Below are 21,416 nucleotides of genomic sequence, written 5' to 3'. Positions count from 1 at the left end.
CTGTGATGAAGTTGCTGCTGCTATTCTGACTGAGATATATATGTTTCCTTTTGCAGCTGTAGAAAGAACTCAGCAAAGAAAGCTTGAAGAATTACTTTTAGAAGCAGCAAGAGAAGGAAAAACAGCGGAACTCATAGCTCTGGTAAAAAAATTTAAAAAAAGGCATTATTTCTTTATAGGAGGCCCAGTGCACAAATTCATGCATGGGTGGGGTCCCTCGGCCTGGCCAGTGATTGGGGCTGATTGGGGCCATCTCACCTAGTCCAGATTGGGGCCGATTGGGCTGGCCAGGGGGAAGGGCCGCGGGAGGTTGGTTGTGGGAGCGCACTGACCACCAGGGGGCAGCTCCTGTGTTGAGCATCTGCTCCCCGGTGGTCAGTGCGTGTCATAGCGACTGGTCGTTCGGTGGTCCAGTCATTCGGTCGCTTAGGCTTTTATATATAGATTCTTCCCTTGAAGACACACGTTTCCTTGATGTTAACTTTAAACTTAGTGGCATCGTGGCGCCATAATACTCAAGTTCGTCATAACAGAACACAAGTCTGTTGTTTACTGAGGCTACGTGTGCAATGCTGTGTCTCCTCTGAATTCCTGACCTGCCCCCCACCCTCCTGAAACCTGCTGGGCTGGGAGCCGGGGTTTCCAAGCAAGAACTGAACGTGAGGCGGTTGAGGGTGCAGCCTGGTGCAGGCCCTACGCAGGCAGCGGGCTCTCACTTTGACGGCCGTTTCTGGAGGGTCTGCCCAGCGTCTAGAAGGACCCTGCGAAGGGGGGACAGTGTTTTGGGATATTTGTGTCGTGTTGGGACAGACGGACAGCTCTCCTGTCGGAGTGGGGGCCTGGGCCTTCATGGCCCCTGGAGGACAGCCCGGCGGTGACATGGTGGCTGGTTTAGGGAGCCGCAGCCGCTGGGAGCCCGGTGCCAGGAGCCGCAGGGAGCCAGGCGTGTGGTCTGCGGCTTCACCGACACCCACACCTGCCGGTGCTGCGGGGAGGGGCCTGCCTCTGACGCCTGCTCCTGCACGTCTCTCCCTCGGCAGCTCAACGGCCCCAGCCCCCCCGACGTCAACTGCGCGGACCAGTTGGGGAACACGCCCCTGCACTGCGCGGCCTACCGGGCCCGGGGGCCCTGCGTGCTGGCCCTGCTGAAGAGTGGAGCCGACCCCGGCCTGCGGAACAGGAACGGTGAGCGGGCACTGGGCAGGGCGGCTGTCCGGGGGTCAGTGTTCTGTGGGCGTCTGACTGTGCGCTGGCCCTTCGGGCATCGGGGGCTCTGCCCTGGGCATGCAGCTCCCTGGCCGGAGGTGGTGTGAGGGCAGGATTCTGTGAGCGAAACCCCACTGCCCTCTGCCCGGAGGAGCCACGTCTCAGACAAAAGCGCGGAGTGGCGGCCTTCTCCCGTGACGTCTCCTCCGAGTGAGCTGGAAACCCAGTGGATGGTTCACTTCCCATTAACAGTGTGAGCGGCTTTTCCCTCAAGAATCCACGGTCAGCCCGGCTTTCCCCGTGGGCAGTTCTGTGACGCGACCTCTGAATTCACCTGAATCCTGGGCTGCCCTCCGCCATCACTGCTGCCCGCTTCTCCGGTGCCCGCGGCGTCCCCTGGATGCCTCCGGCTGTGTGACCGTCACTCTGGTTTTCTCTTGCCCACGTTCCAGCCACGACCCACCGTGTGGTTAGAAAGTTCATTACAGACATTGCCACGGCGTCACGATGGACGTGCCATTAACTGGCACCCAGCATCCTCTCCAGGAACTGCCATAGTGACCCCTCCCCGGCAGGCGGTTTCTTCAGACGCGTCTTATATTTAGGAAAGAGAAGTGCTCCTTCTCTGATCCACCACCAGGGACAGCCCCACGGCTCTGGGAGCGATACACCTTCCGTGGGGGAGGGAATGGGTGTGAGTGACATCGGACAGAGCTGTTGCACAGCCTGGCAGCACCACCTTATTCGTAACGGCCAGAGCTCACAAAGGTGTTTGTTTTTAACAATTTGCAGAGTTTTAAGTAAGTCAGATCATGTTACTCTTCGACGGGAAACCCTTCAGGGGCTTTGCATCATTTTAGAACAAAACTCAGGCTCCTGGCAGCGGCTCACAGAGGTCTGCTTGCCTGCACAGCCCCTGGACGGCCCCGCAACCCCCCCCCCCAGCTTCTGCCCCCCCAGCTCCTGCCCCCGCAGCTCCTGCCCCCGCAGCTCCTGCCCAGGCCTCTGCCGCAGCTGCCCCTCCACCACTCTGACCACGTCCTTTCCATGTAAACGCCCCCAGTCTCCAGGCTGAGCTGGTACCCGTCACTCACCCACAGAACATGTGGGCGTAGCGTGCTTTATCCTCTGCTGTTTCCTGTCTGTCTGTTTCCTGTCTTCTTCCTTCTCCATGGTTCCCACCCACACTGTCATGTTCTCTGCTAAGTCCCCGGCCTCAAGTATTAGTTGGTGCATCAGGGACTCTCATTAGGAGATATTTATACAAAAACATTGCCCAACACCTGCCAGGGGTGGTATTAGCTCAAGGTGTTTGTGCCTGGAGGCCTGCTTGGTCGCAGCCTGTCTGTGGTTGGGGTGTTATCTGCCTCATAAAGCAACGGAGGACGGGAAACGCCCCTGGCAGGGCCTCCAGCTGCATTAGAGGAAGAGAGCGCCTTGGAGATGCCAGAACGTGCAGACACGTCCCTGCCCCCAGCTGGCTTCCCGAGAGCCAGGGGCGGCGTGCTTCGTAAGACACCATCCTGCAGGTGAAGCCGTTACCTGTGGGCTGTGTCGCCTTCCTCACGGCGTCTCCGTCTGATGCGCTGTTTGGGGAAGGCTGTGTGTGTTTAAATGGTTAACGTGCAGCTTTTGTTTCTCCAGCGGTTAGATCTCCCCAGGTCCCAGGTGGCTTCCTCGCAGCATCCTGCACGGGGTCCTGCTCACTAGTCACCGTGACATGCAGATTCTGTTCTTGTCGTTTGCCAAAGCCCAGCGCCTGCACGCGGAGGGCAGCGTTCCCACAGAATCTCGCTGGCTCCTCTCTCCACTGCCCTCTCCTTGGCCCCTCAGCTGGGGCCATCGCCCTCAGTTCTGGGGGCAGCTGGTGGCTGCGGGGACGGATGGGGTCCTGGCCCCCAGAGATGGGAGGTTAGGGGACCTGCACGGGGAAAGCTGTTACCCAGGTGCCCCATGGGTTCACACGGCTCTTCTAGGGAGGCGGCAGGAGGACCAGTGTCAGGAGAGAGTGTACAGATGGGGCACAGGCTGGGGCGATGCCCCCGCAGGAGGGAGGGCCACACATCACATCACAGGTGCCTGTCAGCGGCCTGTGGAATCTGGGGAAGGGGAGGGAGTGGATCTGACCTCCTGAGCCGGGAGAGAGCTGCTCCTGCTGTTTAAGCCCCGGGTCGTGGCCCCTCAGCAGCTGGAAGGGCAGGAGAGCCTGCAGGGCACAGCGCTCGCACAGCGTCCTGGCTACTCTGTCTGCAGACATGGCGCCGAAAGGAGGCCCTGAGGAGCTGGCCGCTCAGGAGCATCGGGGAGGAAAGGGGGGGAGCGGAGCCAGGCCGTGCTGCAGTCACAGGCCAGCCTTGCTTTTCACAGATCAGAAGCCGCTGCACCTGGCCCAGGGCGCCGAGGTGAAGCAGCTCCTCTCCGGGAACACGGTAGGCGCAGGGTCACGGGGTCGCGCGGGGCGTGGGGTCGCGCGGGGCGTGCGTGTCCCTGAGCGTTTGAAGTGCATTTAACGAGATGCGTTTCCCGCAGGCCCTGTACCGAGCGCTGAGGCGGTTTGAAGGTCCCCTCTGGAAGGTGGGTGGGCACTTTCACCGTAACCTGGAAGGGAGGCTCGGGGTCTGTGTTCGTGAAACGTTTTCGGTCATTTCTGAGGTGGTCGTCCTGCCTCTCATGCAGCCCTGTGTCCTGCTGGCGGCACTTGGCGACGCGTGGGGCGGCTGCTGCCCTGTGTCCGTGGTCTCGCCCTGTCCGGTGGCCCCGTGTCGGAGCGGGGATGGGGGGAGGGGAGCAGTCTTTCTTACGTGATCAAAGACTCACAGAATCACTGTTTGTTATGAACCATGAACCAGAGGACGCGGGAAGTTAAGCCCCCATTGTCAGAGCACCTACGTACGAGGCCTTTCTGGGGCCAGACGTTCCTGGCGTCTGAGCCCCGTGGTTTGGGGACGGCGCTGGGTGAGGGTTGTGATGTGCTCGGCCGCCCGCACTGCCTCCGTGTTTGCGTGCGTGCGTGTGCGCTCCCGTGTGACACACATTCAGGATGATTCTCTCTGTCTAGAAGTTCAGGACGTTGAGGAAGGGCCTTGCTAGTAATTCGTGTAAATGTCCCAGAGCAGTCCTGTGGGAACAGAGCCGTGGGCGTGGATCCATGGGTGTGGGTGTCTCCCCTCTGTTGCCCTGAGGGTGCGCCCCGGCGGGAGCGTGTTGGGGTGCTCACCGCACGCCTCGCTCACAGACGGGGACCCAGCCAGTGTTTGCGCCGCGGGCTCAGCGGGTCCCTTGCTCTCCCTTAGAGCTCGAGGTTTTTCGGCTGGAGGCTGTTCTGGGTGGTGCTGGAGCACGGCGTCCTGTCCTGGTATCGGAAGCAGTGAGTGTCCGGTCGTTGCTCTTGTTAAACTGTCGCATGCCCGTTTGGGGAGGTTGAACCTTTTCACTTATCTCTTCTCCTTTTACCGTGAAAATGTAATGTTTATTTTGAAGGCCCGACGCCGCCCGTAAGATTTACCGCCAGGGGTGCAAACACCTCACGCAAGCCGTGTGCACGGTAGGACGACACATCTTTGCTCACACGCGGAGCCGGTTCTGCAAGCGATGGCCCGGCCTCGTGTATAAGCTGCCCCGGCAGATCCGGGGGGACGTGCTGGGGCCGAGGAGGGCGAGTCCCCACTCTAAACGGACCAGCTTTGGCTGATCCTCATATTGCGGGACGAGAGATGAGTGATCCGGGAACGGGTGTAAGGAATGCACGGGCATGGAGCGGGCGGGGCAGAGATGGTTACAGTTGTTCAGGGGAAACAAACCAGTGAGTAAGATTTAAGAACGAGCTGTTCGGGGTACTCACAACTGTAGGCTACTTCTGCCCGTGCTGTGTGTGTGTGTGGTCACGTGTGCATGCATGTGCACGTGTGTTTGTGCATGGGTAAAGGAGGACAATGGGGCGGGAGGTTTCCTGGTGCTGATAAGCCCCTGTCAGAGCAGGAAGCTTGGGCTCTGAGCTCAGGAGACAGCAGCTTCTCCTCGGGGAGGCGGTCAGAGCCTGAGCCTGGACGCAGTCCCTGGGGTCCCCACCAGGTGTCCTCAGGTGTCCGCTGCCGCAGGGCCTGCCCACTCAACATCAGCACTTCTCTCTCCCCCTCTCTCTCTCTCTTACTTTTTAAATATATTTTTATTGATTTCAGAGAGGAAGGGAGAGGGGGAGAGAGAGAGAAACTTCAGTGATGAGAGAATCATTGATCGGGTACCTCCTGCACACCCCGCACTGGGACCGAGCCCGAAACCTGGGCACGTGCCCTGACCGGGAGTCGAGCCCTGACCTCCTGGGTCATAGGTCGCGGTTGCTGTGGAGCTTCTGTTATGTGCGCGTGTGCTGGTGTCTCACTGCCTTCTTGTCTCCAAGGTCAAGCCCAGTGACAGCTGCCTCTTCTCCGTTAAATGCTTTGACGACACTGTTCATGGCTTCAAGGTCCCTCAGAACAGCCCTCCGCAGGCGAGAGAGGTGATTTGTGGGTTCACGGGTCTCCTGAAACCTACAGGGCGACTAGAGACAAGCATGGGAGCCCCATAGCGACCCCCAGCCTCGCTGGTCGCACCTTTTTAATGGGGGGGGGGGTGATGGCAGCTTCTGGGGTTTGGCTGGCGAGTCGGTGCTCCGCCCGCACGGACCTGCAGGTGTTTCTGTTCATAACGTTCCTCGTTTTGGTTCTGTGGACGCACAGGCCTCCCGTGGTTGGGAAACGACCTGAGGTGTGTCGTTTGCCCCCCACTTTGTAGGTGAGGAAGCTGAAGGCCATGAGGTGTTGCCTCCTCCCTGCTCTCCAAGGTCACGGCCCACGGGCAGAGCGACCCGCCCAGCTGCTCTGGTTCACGCCCGTCCGTGGGGACTCAGGGCTTCCTTTTGGTAAATTGAACAATAGCAGCAGCAAGAGGTTAGGGTTCAGGTGACAGGAATTCATAGTGCGGTCGCTTCAGTGGAGATGCCGTGTTCTTTTTAAAAAAAATATATTTTTATTGATTTCAGAGAGTGAGGGAGGGAGAGAAACATCAGTGATGAGAGAGAATCATCGATCGGCTGCCTCCTGCTCACCCCCCACTGGGGATCGAGCCCACAACCCGGGCATGTGCCCTGGGAATCGAGCCATGACCTCCTGGTTCATAGGTCAAAGTTCAACCACAGAGCCACGCTGCGTTCACAGCAGCATTCACAGGCCTCTCTTGTTGCTTGTAAATTGTGTAAGGGGTTGAGAGAATCTATCTTCCAATGTGGTTAATTGTGGCCCCACAAAGAACCCTGAATAATTCAAATTATGACAGTCCCAACATTTCATGAAATGGAAGATTTGACCCTGAATAATACTATAATGAGGAATAAGTAAGACAGGTATTTTAGGGCAAATATTTGGTCTTTTTGTAAAGTCACTGATTGTTAAAAAAAAATAGTAAACGTTAAAGCATGAAGGTAATTGTTGGTTCTCTGAAAATGACCTGAGTTTCTTTTGCTTATAATTTGATTGCAAGTTAGTAAAATTGTTTTTGGATATGTTATTGTACAATAACTTATTCAGCAGTTTTGAGAACCTAGTATTTTAAGTGCAAACTCTACCCCATTACTTAGTTTTTGTAATGTGTTTAACTACTAGTATCAATTGAGTATATAAACTTATAGATGATATTTTTTAAAAATACTGGGAACTTTTGGGGGTGCAAGTTATAAATTAGTACATTTTATTTAAATTAATTTACATTTGAAATGAGTAAATTATGTAATTTGTAAAATATATCTCAAAGTTGCAGAAATATTGTGGAAAGCAGATTTTATGAATATTTTAAAAAGTCATTTTCTTGTTTGATAGTTGTTTCTAATTTTTTCCAATTATACACACTTAGCTATTGGTCTGTTCTGCTGACCTCAAAAAAATCAATATTTTATTTATTATTATTACTGTTATATATTATAAAAAATTAATCTTTTTTTTACCTTTGTTTTTTTTTCTCGGAATTAAAAAAAAAAATCTAGACATGTTATAGATAAGAGATGTGTATCATTTCATTGTTGGTATTTTTAGGCCATATAAACTTTATGCTTTCCAGATCATTGTCATATTACCTCTTTTGAGTAAAAATGCATTTCCCTTTAGTTAATTTATTTTTTAATTTTTAAAATATATTTTTATTGATTTCAGAGAGGAAGGGAGGGGAGGGAGAGAGAGAGACAGACAGACATACATCAATGATGAGCGAGAACCATGGATTGGCTGCCTCCTGCACACCCCCCACTGGGGATCGAGCCCACGACCCGGGCCTGTGCCCTGACCGGGAATCGAACCGTGACCCCCTGGTTCATAGATTGATGCTCACCCACTGAGCCACACTGGCCGGCACATGTCCCTTTAATGTAACTGTTTGGGCTCCTCAGGACTGGCTGCAGGCGATCGAGGAGCACGCTGCCTACAGCACGCACTACTGCTCCCAGGACCAGGTGCCGGACGAGGAGGAGGAGGAGGCAGGCTCCGCGGGGGACCTGCAGGAGTCCTTGGAGGTCAGTACGAAGCTCACCTGCCTCTACGGCACCTCTCATTCAGGTTCACCAGGAACGGAATGTCTGTAATGTGAGTTCTGGCCGTGGACACGGTGTTGCTCTTTGTCCAGTAACAGTCTACGATGCTGTGGGTTATGGTGCCACTGCCCACCCTGGCTCTGTGCTCTCGGGGTGACCACACGCGCCCGGCCTTGTTAACATGTGCATTGTGCAGGTTGTCCCTCCACTGGAGGACTGCCGCCAGCAGGGGGCGCCTGCCTCACTGCCCTTTGTGACTTCACTGCACTGGCAGCCACAGCGACGCCCTGCTGGCCTGCGTCCCAGGAGGACAGAGCCCCGCGGTCTGTGCTCTGTGGGTCAGGGGAGAGCGTCAGGCAGAGTGCGAGCCGCGTCGGAAGGGACAGCAATGCCTCATCCCGGCAGAAACCGCAGCCTGCGTGTCGTCATGGACACGAAGGGTATTTTGTTCTTGGCTCTACCTTTTAAGTGAGAATTGGGTCGGAAGAATTATAACTAAGAGAGGAACATGCATTTCAGTCCAAATAATTGTGTCAGAGAATATGAATTTGCCCACTAAATGTAATCTGTTTTATATATGTATTTATTGATTTCAGAGAGGAAGGGGGAGAGAGATAGAAACATCAATGAGAGAGAATCATTGATTGGCTGCCTCCTGCACACACCCTACTGGGGATCGAGCCCACAACCAGGGCATGTGCCCTTGACCGCCACCGAACCCGGGACCCTATGGTCCGCAGACCGACACTCTGTCCCAGGGGTGGGCAAACTGTTTGACTCGAGGGCCACAATGGGTTCTTAAACTGGACTCAGAAGAAGGAGCTGCGGCCGTGTTTCCCGACGTTGCCATGTTAACACTGCTGCTGGGGAAGGAGCGGAGGGGAGAGCAAGAGAACCCTCCGCTCTTTCGGCTCCGCGGGCCGGATAGGACAGCCGAACGGGCCGGATCCGGCCCGCGGGCCGTAGTTTGCCCACGGCTGCTCTATCCACTGAGCCACACCAGTTAGGGCTGTAATCCTTTTTAAAAATGAAGTGAAATACTTGCAGGAAATGAGTGTTTCTAAATCACCAGCTTGAATGAGATTGTTTGCTGACCCCTCAGGCGTTCTCTTAACACACTGCGTATCGCATAGAAATCTCTGAGACATATGCCAGGGACCGCACGTTTTTGGGCAAACTGCACGTTATTTAAATCATCATAATCCACTTTAGGTGTTGTTTTTCAATAATCATAACATTTTTATTTACAAAAACAAACAATTGAAGTTCCTAGTACTTCTTTAACATATGGTACTGCGTAAACATTTTCCTCTATGAAGAGGGACCAACAAAATTTACATAAGTATCTAGATTCGTTCCTTTTTCCATGGGCGTGAAAAACGGGAACCCTCGTGAGCGGTCCTTAACAGGTGGCGCGAAACACAGAAAACTCCTGAGCGGACGAAATGTGTTCAGGGCCTTCCATTTAGGTGTGAAAGAGCTCAGTCTTTGGTCCGGCCTCCGTGTATGACGGACAGGAAGACGTGGAGCTTCTGCGTTGTATTGAGCTATTCCCAGGATCTATCAGCCAGTGTGTGATGTGCCAACCACGTAATTTTCAGGCCAGGGAACTTTGCACAAGTTACATCTGCCAGAGCATTGCACCGACATTAAAGCTGTGTGGGTAGATAAAGAAGGCTTAAGCATCGATGGCCAAAATCGTATTAAATAAAAAACGTTGCTACATATTTTAGCTTTTGGTCAGTCAGTATTCCCTGCGTGAAAAGAACTCCTCTCCAGTTCATCTATCCTCCGAATTCAGTCGATGATGAAACCTGGGAGGACTCAGCGTGCACCAATATCTGTCCAGGATTATGGAATTTTATGACCTTTTTAGTGGAAACTATAGGTAAAATCAAAGTCTACTAATTTGCATATTATTTACCAACTTTCTTGAAGTAATGTTTCTTCTTTGGCACAGTTTTCAAATTTTTTGGTTTCTCAGTCTCAACTATGCCTTTCATTTTACTTGTTTGAATATTGTGTTTCTGTGTTAACTTTACAACCAAGAAGTGTTTGTTTTCTAGATTTAAAAATATATATATTTTTATTGATTTCAGAGAGGAAGGGAGAGGGAGAGGGAGAAATGTCGATGAGAGGGATTCATGGATCGGCTGCCTCCTGCACTCTCCCTGTTGGGGACTGAGCCTGCAACCAAGGCGTGTGCCCCGCCCGGGAATTGAACTGTGACCTCCTGGTTCACAGGTTGGTGCTCAGCCCCCGAGCCACGCCCGCGGCTGCTGTCTAGATTTTATTGCCTGAAGTCAGTGAGCCCTTAGCCAGGGGCAAGCACTGTGTCCTCATCTCTGACCACAGGATTTAAATGCTCGTCTGTGAGTTCTCTGTTGCGGCTTCTGCAGGTCGGTCCCACGTAGGTGAACTCGGAAACGAGCGTGTGGGGCCGGCCCCGCAGGCCCTGGGTCTCCGGGTCTTAGGGCGCCAGGGCACGGTGGGGCCAGCTCTGGGCGCCTGCCGGCTTCCCAGAGGAGGTCAGGGACGGGACGGGACGCTCTCCAACCCCTGATGGCCATCGGGACCCTCTTCCCTCAGCCCGCTCTGGGCCGGAAGGTGGGCCTACAAGAAGGGGGGCGTCAGCTGAGGCTGGAACACCTGCCTGTGTTAATGCTGCTTGTGGTCTCGATTTCCTCCCCTCGACACGAGGGCCTCCGCGGTCTGACCGCTGTCCTCCCAGCTGCCCATCTGTCCTGCCTGAGGCCAGGCCTCAGGGAGAGGGGATGCGACCAGTCCTGGCAATGGCTTCCTGCCACTGGGGGATCGTGCAGAAATGACAACTGGAAGAGAGAGTCGCCCACAGCATTGGCGCAGAGCCGCACAGGACCCACTAGCCCCGCAGATGATCAGAACCCAGTCAGCTCAGCCCTTCGGACGGGCACCTGGGCCGCGCCGCGGGCACGGAGACAAGGCTGCCATCACCGCGGCGTCCTGTGGGCCCGCTGCCCGCCCTTCGGCTCGGGGCGGCGCTCGCAAAGCGGGGCCTCTTTGTTGGACACGCTTGGTTCTGCAGGATAAGGAGTAATGAGCAGATGCTGCTGCCTTTAACCGAATGAGAAAGTGACATCAAACTTCCCTGATTCAGAATAAGTGACCCCTAATTAAGTGAATGTGCAGAGAGAGGACTGTCGTTGGCACAGGCTAGGAGGTGCAGGGGGTGTGTCCGTGCAGGACTGAGGGGGCGCACGGCGAGCGGGAGGGGGGCTGTGGACGCGCTGCCCCCGGGAGGAGGAGCAGGGCTGTGCACTCAGGGCCGTGCGGGCTTCGTCGTCCGGAAGACGGGAACGGGCAGCAGCCTTTGCCTGGAGCTGGGAAAGGGTGGAAACGTCTCGAGGGCTGATGGTGTGTGCGGAGGAGCGGCCTCTCTCTCTGGCCTGGGTTTGCTTTTGTAAGTGTCTGTCCCACAACAACACGTGAGGGTGCGAGCAGCCCCGGCGATCACCAGCAGCAGCAAGAGCAGGCGGAGGGACGCTGCGGCGGCGGGCGGTGGGGGACGGCGTCCTCTCGGCCGTGGTGGACGTAGGGGGACTCGGAGGGGAGCAGGGTGTCCTCGGGGTCTGCGATCCATGCTGCTCAGTGTTTAACGTGATGTAGTGACTCTGTGCAGCAAGCTGCACGCATTTGACGTCTTCAGCTGCATGAGTTTGGCACGTCCCCACCTGCCTGACAGCCGCCCTGTGGGGTGTAGCAGCTCCTCTCCCTCAGCCCGAGCCCCTGCCCGCGGCCCCCGATGCTGCCGGTGGCAAGAGGCAGGCGGTGCTGCGTGTCCCGGGGTGTAAGTCCGCGGCAAGAGGCAGGCGGTGCTGCGTGTCCCGGGGTGTAAGTCCGCGGAGTCTCTGTCTGCCCTTTGGTGCCGACCTCCTCTCGCGCCCGGTCAGTCGTCTGCTGCCGGGACTGCGCGTGGCGGGCGGGCTGCTCCCCACAGGTGGGGCGTCCTAGCCGAGCCCGGAAGTCATGGCTCCTCCCTCCCACTCTGTCCCCCCCCCCCCCCTGAGGCCCCTCCTTGGGACACATTAAAGCCGGCCTGTGGGGCAGGGACCGTGAAGTCGGTCAACGTCAACGAAGTCCAACAAAGCCAACAGCTCGCACCTGGGTGGGTGGAGGGGGCGCAGGAGGCTTGGGCTGTGGGAGGGGCTCACTGCTCACCTGGCCCCGTGGGCCCCTGTCCGTGGGCCCCTGTCCGTGGGCCCCTGTCCGTGGGCCCCTGTCCGTGGGCCCCTGTCCGTGGTACTGTGCTCTGTGCCTGGAGAACGTGGCTTTAAAATATGCCACACCCGGCGTTAGAACATGGCTCCCAGTGGGACCCCCGGCTGTGGAACCAATAAAGAGTAAAACCTGAAACAGTCCCTTCGTCGCACCCGGGGAGCGGCATGGACGCCGGGAAGAGGCTCCACGCTGGGCTCACGGTGGACGCGCAGGCGTTAACCTTCATAAGTGACTCTCGGTTCAGAAAAGAACCGATGGCTGCTGAGCAGCATGGCAGCGAGTCGGACAGCGTGCTCCGTCTCACTGCCTCTTCCCGTTCTCAGTGTCGGTCAGATGGCGCCATTGTTGATGGCAGGGCCCCCGGTCCCCCCTAGAGCAGAGTGTGTGGAGCGACCCCCGCCAGCTGGTCTGTGACGACCCTGGAGAGCGAGTCAGCCATCGGGAACTGTGGTCAGTGAGGGAGGTGGACGTGCGAGGGGAGGCGGGAGAGGCAGGTGTCGAGGACGATGCTGTGGGGGCGGCTCTGTCCTTGGTCATCACCTGGGGACCAGCGTGTTGGCGAGGGGCTCGCCGTCTGCAAGTGAGGCCAGTTCTCGCCTTCGTGCACCTCGCTCCCCACGCAGGAAAGCGGATGCTGAGCTCCGTAGGCCTGGAGGGAGGGGGGAGCGAATACGGCGTGAGCTCCATGTGGCCCCCAGATCCCCCCCTCCCCCCCGCGAGAGGTCGCCCAGCAAACCGCTGCACTTCTGAGGGGCTTGAAAGGCCCCGTGGGGGACGCTCTCAGAACAGGTGAACTGCATGTTCATGTTGTGAGAACTCAGGACAGCGTCACGCAGGCTTCAGGAGGACGCGCCCGCCACTCACGTGCTCCCAGGACCGGGTCCTCCGTGGCTGGCTGAGCAGCACAGCACTGAGACTCCATAGGAGAGCAGGGCGAGTGTCCCTGGCTCAGAGATCCGGTCGGGGGTCACGATGTCAGTCACGAAGCTGAACAAGTTCTCTCCCCACACGGGGTTCTCCTAAGGCCGAGGTTCTCGGAACAGATGTTTTACTCCCATCACCATCCACTGTACAGCGACAGTTTCCTTGCTTCGTCTTCCCTCTTTGAAGGGGAACCATAAGTGAAGTTAACTCTAAAGTCACCCTGTTCATGTAGTGGATGGACTTATCTGATCCTTCGTGTTGGACTCCAGGTGCACACGGAGGCGGGCACAGCGCACACGGACGCTCTGTCTGCGTTGCTGTCAGGACCTGGGGATGGAGACTTCCGTGTGACAGGAAGGGTGCTGTCTGTCACTGACGTCACCTCATTGTCATCAGCTGCTTCTCGCCGAGAGCGTGTCCTTAGCGTGTCCGATTCCGTGGGGGCGGCCGCAGTGAGAGCGCTGAGTGGGCTGGCGTCTGACTCCAAGTGCGAGCACCATCTGGACTTTTTAATAGTTTAAAGACGCAGTCAGGGACGCATTTGGTGACTTCCCATGAACCTAATCAAGCCCGCTAACCGGTGCTGAGTCAGGGACCGGCTGCCTCGGACGTGCGTGGGGTGTGGTGTGGGGAGCAGCGAGTGCCGTCGTCCGGTGCCTACACAGCAGATGCTGAAGGTACTTAGAATTTAGAAATACTTGCTTTTGTGCGTCTGTAGTGATTAGCTCACATTCAGGTCGGAACAGTCTTCCTCACCATTTGCTCGGTTAGGAGAGTGTATTACAGTGTATCAACCTGTGAGCTAAGGGTTTTGATGGGACATTAAAGCATCTGTAATAAAAAATTCCCTTAATGGTTCCTTTTCACTTAGTTTCTTTCTGTTTGTGTTTCTTTTCCAGAAAGCGCAGGCCTGCCGGCAGCGACTGGATAGGGAACTCGCCGGCTTTCTCCAGATGATGGAGGAGTGCGACGTGGCTAAAGGTAAAAAACCACCGAAACCAGAGACGGCGCTGAAGCCAGCCCCGCCCCCGCCCTCCGACACAGCCGTCCTCCTGGCTGCTCGCCTTTAGGTTGAATCTTTTCATTCTTTTAAGAAAAAGAATAACAGAGGCAACGTTACCGTTTGGGGCTGGGAACTCACTTTGTGGGTGGGACCCGCTGGTGACTCAGAGAACTGGCGTGTGGAGCCGCGGTGAGGGTCCTGGCCGGCCCTTGCTCTGCCCCCCGCGGGCTGCTGCTCGAGGAGCCGTTTCCTCCCTGTGAGTGAGGCGGGCGGCGCCCAGGGCTGGGCGTTCCGATTCTGCGATTCTGCATGAGCCTGCCTGCTGATGGCAGCCCGCCTCACCTTCCCGTTCTCCCCTCTCCACAGTTACGAACCATTAGGAGTTGACTAGATCCTTCAGAAATCAAAACACAATCCGGTATAACATGCAGTGTCAGACCCAGTACCAATGTGAAGTGTTGAAAAGTACCACTGACTTCGTACCTTAAGGAACTGTTTCTTGGACTGTGCAGTCGGCACTAGCGTGTGGTTGCTTCCGTTCTCCGAGGTGATTACTAACTATCCGTGTCAAGTGTGAGCTGGTTTCCCTCGGAACTCCCAGGCTCCGTGTGTATGTGCCCAGAGACTGTGAGGGAATGTCCCCGTCAGAGGAACTGGTATGGATGCTCTGTGTCTCCAGATGCGCCTCGGACGTCCCCTGGTTCCACAGGCGTGGTGTGTGTCAGCAGTGACCGCAGTGGGAGGACAGCTGTGGGAGACAGTGGTTAGGTCGTTGTGATGATGAGTTGGGCTGGAATAGTGTGTTAGTGCGGCTCATCCGCAGTGGATTTTAAGGAATAATCACAGCTTTATTTGCTAGAATTCACCTCTGCAGCAGTCTGGAGTGTATGCATAGAGTTATGCTAAGACCATCGACCAGCAGTGGGCTCTTAAAACACTGTCTTTGCCAAGAACCATCCAAAGCAAGAAGAGATATAGCAACATTTTAAAAGATGTAACCCTGGCTGGTGTTGCTCAGTGGGTAGAGTGTCAGCCTGAGGCCTGAAGGGTCCCAGGTTGGATTGTGGTCAAGGGCACATGCCCAGGTTGCAGCTTCGATCCCCAGTAGGGGGCGTGCAGGAGGCAACCAATCCATGATTCTCTCTCTTCATTATGTTTCTATCTATCTCTCCCTTTCCCTTCCTCTCTGAAATCAATAAAAAAATCTATATATACCTCTCTCTCTCTCTCTCTATATATATATATATATAGATATATATAGAAGTAGAACCACAGTGAGATGAAATATAAAGATTAATTTCCGTAACTTGCACCAAAGAAAAAAACTTACGTCAGAACTACAATCAGATCAAGTCTTTGGTAAACCTGGAGTCAGCTCTCTTGGCTCGGATCCCCCCCCCGTACGAGCCTCTCACCACGATGGCTGCCTCGTGTGGCCCTGGAGGTGTGACCGCTCAGACCCCGAGACAGCGTGTCCTGTGGTGCCTCCGGGCACTGGGAGATGTGACGCCTGTGACCTTACGGCCTGGCTCAGGCCCTGCCGTCGCCTTACCCCCGACAGGCACAGACTGACGCCTGCAGGATGGTGCAGTGAGTGAGCGGGTCAGGACGGTGTTGTTGGAAGCCCCGCCCTCCACCAGGCGGCCTCGAGATGCAAAACTAAAAGGTCTGTGGCCAGAGTCCAGGTTTCAGGGTCGAAATGGCCTAACAGTTTAGTACAAAACGGTTTGAACGTTAAGACTCGGTGCCCTGCTTCCTTGCTCAGACGGCTACCGCTACCGTTATAGTCAGCTCTCCACCTCAGCCCGCTGCCTGCCGCCCCCACGCTCCCCCTCCCCCTCCCGCCAGGAGGGAGCGCTCAGATGGCTTTCAGGAACGCTTCCAGCTCCGGTTCTGTGAAACGCTGCGTGTCGCTTGCCAGGTTAATTTTAGAAAGATGCTTTTTAGATCCTGCTTTTCTGTTGAAAATATCTCCTGTGGGCCCTGGAAGCAAGAGGATAAAATGCAGGCGCTCCCTGGGCGTTAAGGGCTTCTGGAGCCCACAGCCTGGCCTTGCAGCTCCGTGTGTCACGCTCTCGCCCGGGCCCTGAAGACGCTTTAGACCAAATGCCTTGTCTCTGGTCCAGTGTCCTCTGTTGAAATGCTGCTCTCATGCCCGTGCGTGGACCCTCGCCCTGCCTTCCGGACGCAGCGGAGTCGGTCTCTCTGGTTGGCACGGCCGCTGGAGGTTCCCAGGGCCAGCGTTGCCATCGCCTCCTCCCGTCTCCGCCCACAGCCTGGCTGCGGAAACAGCACCACCCAACAGCACAACCTGGGGACTTGCTGAAGGCGGGCAGGCAGCCTGTCCCCCCCGCCCGCCCCCCGCTCTAAGGAATGACAAGTACTGCGTGTGGGGCATTTCTATGTGACCACGGCTTCATTGCTGAAGGATTGCTGGGGTTGGATTCGTGGGTGGACGTGTTAATGTTGCTGAGCCTGTGGCTGCATGTTGCTGAACTGTACTCCACGTGCCTCCTCATGCGCACACGTCATTGCACGCTGCCGACTGCATGTCAGCGCATCCTGGTCAGCAAACAGGAGACCTCACGGGAGAGGCACTCAGTCACGCAAAGTCTGCATCAGGATCCGAGGCGTCAGGTCGCCCCGTCACCACGTTCCCCCTGCCACACCGTCTCCCGCAGGGGCCACTGCAGACTGGCCCAGGTCCACCGCCGCCTCCAGGCCCTTCCGGGGATCCTTCTAGAACACAGTGGGTGATGTCCTCTGCACAGAACATCCACTCGCACACAGGTCTTCGCTTGGCATGGAGGCAAAGCCATTCTGAGGACCACCAGCCTGCTGGTCCCTTTCCCTCTGACTCTGCTGGCTCCTCCCTCGGCCAGGGAGACCCTGACCTCGCCCAGACCGGGAGTCCCATGGTCTCTTCCCACCGCCATTCCGTCTGCCCTGACGTCTCTGTGTGCTCCCTCCTCCGCACCCTGCCAGGCACTAAGTAGGCCACAGCATTTCCCTGTAAGTTACAGCCACGCCTCTCGCCTGGCCGCCCTGCCCGGCCTTCTGTTCCTCTGCTGGCTCCCTGGAATATTCCAGGGTGTGGCTGGGGAGATGGTTCCGCGGAAGCTTCTGAACATGAAGAATTACTATTTCCAGGCTCAGGGAAGCGGAAGCATCTGGAACAAAGGTCTGGAGGCCTGTTTCTAGGAAGAGAAACCTTTACAGGAAGAGCGCCTGCGGGAGCCGTCGAGCTGACGAAGAAGTGAGGTTACGTCGGGCCTAGCGGCCTTTTCTGCGTCAGCACCGGGGGAGCTGCCTGTGCCAGGCTCTGGTTTGTCCACATAACAAGCAGGTGTTTCCTTGACCGTTTACCCGGATAGGAATCACAGCGGTGTCCTGGGAGCCACGGGTGTGAGCTTTTATAAGCCTCCGAAGGGAAGTTTTCACACAGGACCCTCTAGCATCTTTCCTGAGTTCAAAAATTACTTCCGTATAAGAAACAACACTTTCCTCGGAAGCAGGTGTCCACTTTTTTATAGTCGGCCGAATATGGCAGCTAGCCGTGCGTTCACTCAGCGTTTGTTCATGGCAGCTTCGTCTCTAAATGTTAAGTGACTGAAACAGTTTGCAGTGACCCCGGGGAACTGTCTAGAAGCTGAGCAGTTTCAGCCTCTATCTGACCACATGCATCCGTCCTTGTGTAAGAACGTGCTGTGCCCCCCCCCTCCCCGGGCACCGCAAGTCCACCGGCTCCCGCACCAAACCACTCGGCAGAAGAATTGGATACTCTTTCAGTAGATGCTTATAGAAACAATATATATTTCTTGGGTTGTCTTTTGAAACAAGCTTGCGTGTGTCCTTAAGTTTGACAGTTAATGTTTGCTTTGTGCTGAGCAGTGCGTGTCTATAGTGTGGAATGTCTCGCACAGGCACAATGGGAGATGGTTTAGCGCGTGACGGTCCTTAACGCAGGGATCACCGCCGCAGGGGCCGTGCCTGCGCTTCCTGGCGCGGGACCGTGGGAGTGGGACGTGACTGGGTCACCCCCAGCGCGGGCGGAGCTGTCTGTCCTGTGCAGCTCCTCCCCTAGCCGCAGCGCTGACCCGTCTGTGGAGGGACTTTCAGGTCGGATGGAGCCCAGCACAGGGCACTGTCACCTGCTGTTTGGAGCCCGTACAGGAGGACTCTCACCTGTGCACCAAAGGTTCCGAGTGAGAGTAAAGCCCGGAAAGTCAGGTTTCTCTCAGGACGCAGTCGCTTCACTGGGGCGCAGGGCGGGCTCGCCAGCACGAGGACGGTCCTGCGATGGGAAATAGTGCGATGTCGTGTGGCCTTCGTATCCGGATGTCAGTGAGCGCGTGTGTATAACTCACTCCCGCTGACCTCTTCCTGGCGCCCACTTTCGCCTTCTGAGTTTTGAGACGGAATTTTTCCAAGAAAAGGACTTTTCTTTGCTCAAATCATATTTTTATAGACATTTTAGAAAATAAAAAATCTAGACGAATACTATTCACAATTTTATCACGTAGAAAATATGGTCACGGATAATCTGTCATGTGTTCCTGTAGGTTTTACTTATTTTTATTTCTTATTTGAAACTTCTTGTCTCTTGATCGGGGAGCCCACTGTCTCATGTCCTCATCGATTGAGATTGCTGGCGTCGGGCTCACGAGGTTGCTTGTGCTCACTGGCCTTGCTTTGTTCTCAGAACAGCGTTCTGAGTGAGGCGACTTGAAATACAAAGGATGCCGCTGGTTTCATTGTCTTTCTCCTTTTTTTTTGATGAAAAGCTTCCTCAATGTTATGATTTTTATTTGATGGAGGAGACACATTGGAAGGACCCTAATGCATAGTTAGCATAAATTCCAACCGGCTTTAACTGAGCTGTGTCCCTGCATTAATCCAGAGGGGGAATGGCATGTACTTGTCTTGTACGTGATGAGAGGGCATTCTGTCTCGTTTCTGTTTTCTGTGGTGGTAAATGGGTTAAGATAATGGGCAAATGGTCCAGTTTCTTCAGGGCACCTGGGGAAACACACTCAGGGGCCTTTCTGTGTCTGAGGGGAACTGGGTCCAGGACCTCCCTGGGTACCAACACCTGCAGATGCTCAAGTCCGTTGCATAAAAGGCATAGCATTTGCACGTAACCTAGCTTGACCCTGCACACCTTAAATCATCTCCAGTTACTTACAATACCGAATGCAAGGAAATGCTGCGAATGGTTGCTATACTGCGTCGTCTGGGGGATAGTGAGGAGAAAGACGTCTGTACACGTTGGCCTCACACAGTACATGCCAGCAGCAGCATGCCATTCCCGCTGTGAATCGTCTCGATCTGCGCTGGGTGGCGCTCGGGCGTGGAACCTGGGGATACGGGGGCCACTGCGTTGCCGGTTCTTCCTTCGAAACGCAAACACGTCCTAAGAAATACTGAAACTCTGTAGGGACAAACCTGCTAAGAGGCCCTGAAGCTACAGGGGCACAGCTTTGAGAGTGAAAAGACCTGTTTATGCCAAACATTTGCCCGATAAGAACTAGAGGAACTTGGGTGAATGCCGCCTTCGGGTGCCTCCGCCAGCCTGCCAGGACGGGTGACTTCTGTGTGTCCCGCAGTGCGCTGAGTGATGCGCAGGAACGCCATGAAAGGAGCTGTGACGTGTGCACCCGTGCCGTCAGCCCTCTTGGCGGCGCGTCTCTTAAACACGGCTGTTACTTACCTGCCAGTGCGTGGCCCGCCGGGCTCTCCCCTTGCGGGACGCCAGCCGTCCCCGGCCAGGGCTGCCTCGCTCGCTTTCTGGGCGTTTCCGTGCCCGGCGAACGCAGGTGCTCACTGTGCCCAGGACGGGACTGTCGCTCTGTGTAGGTGGCGGCAAGAAACACGAAGTTGGTGGCTGTGAGGATGTTTGGTCAGAGTGACGCCGAGGACTTACCGTCCCTCTCACGGGGGGTGTGTTTATTTCTAGAGATGCTTCCGTCCTTTCTTCAGAAAGTGGACGTTGTCTCCGAGGCGTCGAGGGAGACCTGCGCGGCGCTGAGCGACTGCCTCACGCTCCTCGCGAAGCAGGAAGGGGTAGGTCCCGCCGAGTCGCGTTTCCCAGCAGTCGAGGGCGCGTCGCCTGCTGGCCGTCCAGTGAGTCAGTGCCTTCAGAAAGTGCACAGGCAGGAGCCACGGTGCCAACAGAGGACGTGGAGGCTGCATTCTTCACCAGATCTTAGCTACTTTTTTGCATTTTTATAATAGTTTGAGCCAAATGGATGGCATATGCCACAGAACAAGGTCTCACATGCTCCCAGAACTCATTCATCCTTAATTGGGCAGGGTGATTCTGAAACAGTTCCTGTTCATACCATCCAGTCATGGATATAGCCATGTTTATTAACAAACTGTTTTCAAGTCCTACTTCTAGTGAAATGTTCCAATAAGAGGGTTAGGAACATATTCTAGAGACCAAGGCCTTTATGTGAAAACTATCTGATACTTTTATTTACCTGTGTGAACTGAACTCAGTGGGTGAAATGCATACTGTTTTCATTCTAATATTTTTTGATGACAGTTATTCTAAATGTTTGACATTTACTTTTTTTAATTATTGATTTTAGAGAGTGGGAGGAGAGAGAGAGAGACATGAGCTTGTTGTTGCACTCGTTTTTGCGTTCATCGGTTGATTCTTGTATGTGTCTTGACCTGGATTGAACCGTCAGCCTTGGCATATCAGGGCGAGGCTCCAGCCACCCAAGCCACCCAGCCAGGGCCTCACATTTGTTTCTTAAGCCGAATTGTTAAACTTAACACAGAAGTGCCTGCAGGGGGCAGTCTCATAGGACTCTGTTTTTTGACTAAATGGCCCAGTCCTGCTCATAGTTTTTTTTTTGAAGATCCAATATATATATATTTAATTATTTTAAATGTTATTGGGTGACATTAGTCAACATGAACATACAGGTCTCGTGTGGATTACTAATTTACAACATCTGTATATGGGACCATGTGCCCACCACCCAGAGTCAGGTCTGTTCCCTCATATTAGGGCCCCTTTCTCCCCCCACCCCCTCCCTCAGGCAACGCCCACGCGCTGTTTGTGTTCATAGCTTTCATTTTCATATTCCACATGTGAGTGAAATCATATAGTTCTTTGCTAAGACTTTTTGAATCTCTTTTGTTCCTTAGTGGGGTTTTTTTTGTGCCAAATTTTTATTATTATTGGGTTCAAAATATCCCTAACTTCTTTTAAATTTTTAATTATAGTTGACATATGACATTAGTTCCAGTTTCAGTTGCACAGCATGCTGATTCAGCATTTATATACCTCACGGTGTTATCGCACACCATCTGTCACCAAACAAAATTAATGACAATATTATTAGCTCTTTTCTCTGTGGCTCCTTGTGGATTTTTTTAAATTCTCTCTGATTTTTAGATCGACTGTGTGCCTGCCTCTAGCCATGGAATACTGATCCCTTCTGATTTACTCTTTAAATC

At 54.8% G+C, this 21,416-nt stretch overlaps 1 protein-coding gene across 7 annotated transcripts in view; it reads left to right on the top strand.

Annotated features, from left to right (window-relative positions):
• Positions 1 to 21,416, top strand: part of OSBPL1A (oxysterol binding protein like 1A) — a 108,742-nt gene that overhangs the window by 22,452 nt on the left and 64,874 nt on the right. The window contains exons 6-15 of one of the 7 annotated variants that reach the window (XM_081096682.1): positions 57 to 142; positions 1,041 to 1,185; positions 3,574 to 3,635; positions 3,736 to 3,780; positions 4,500 to 4,573; positions 4,687 to 4,750; positions 5,603 to 5,701; positions 7,619 to 7,741; positions 13,840 to 13,921; positions 19,900 to 20,006. In XM_081096682.1, the coding sequence (XP_080952808.1) occupies positions 57 to 142; positions 1,041 to 1,185; positions 3,574 to 3,635; positions 3,736 to 3,780; positions 4,500 to 4,573; positions 4,687 to 4,750; positions 5,603 to 5,701; positions 7,619 to 7,741; positions 13,840 to 13,921; positions 19,900 to 20,006 (887 nt within the window). Of the gene's footprint in view, positions 1 to 56; positions 143 to 1,040; positions 1,186 to 2,506; positions 3,636 to 3,735; positions 3,781 to 4,499; positions 4,574 to 4,686; positions 4,751 to 5,602; positions 5,702 to 7,618; positions 7,742 to 13,839; positions 13,922 to 19,899; positions 20,007 to 21,416 lie in introns of those variants that run through there. The other 6 variants (XM_081096687.1, XM_081096689.1, XM_081096686.1 and 3 more) reach the window with 6 other exon arrangements.

The sequence above is a fragment of the Myotis nattereri genome (assembly GCF_964212035.1).
Source record: "Myotis nattereri genome assembly, chromosome: 8".
Lineage (NCBI taxonomy): Eukaryota > Metazoa > Chordata > Mammalia > Chiroptera > Vespertilionidae > Myotis > Myotis nattereri.
This window is presented reverse-complemented; position numbering and strand designations above follow the sequence as displayed.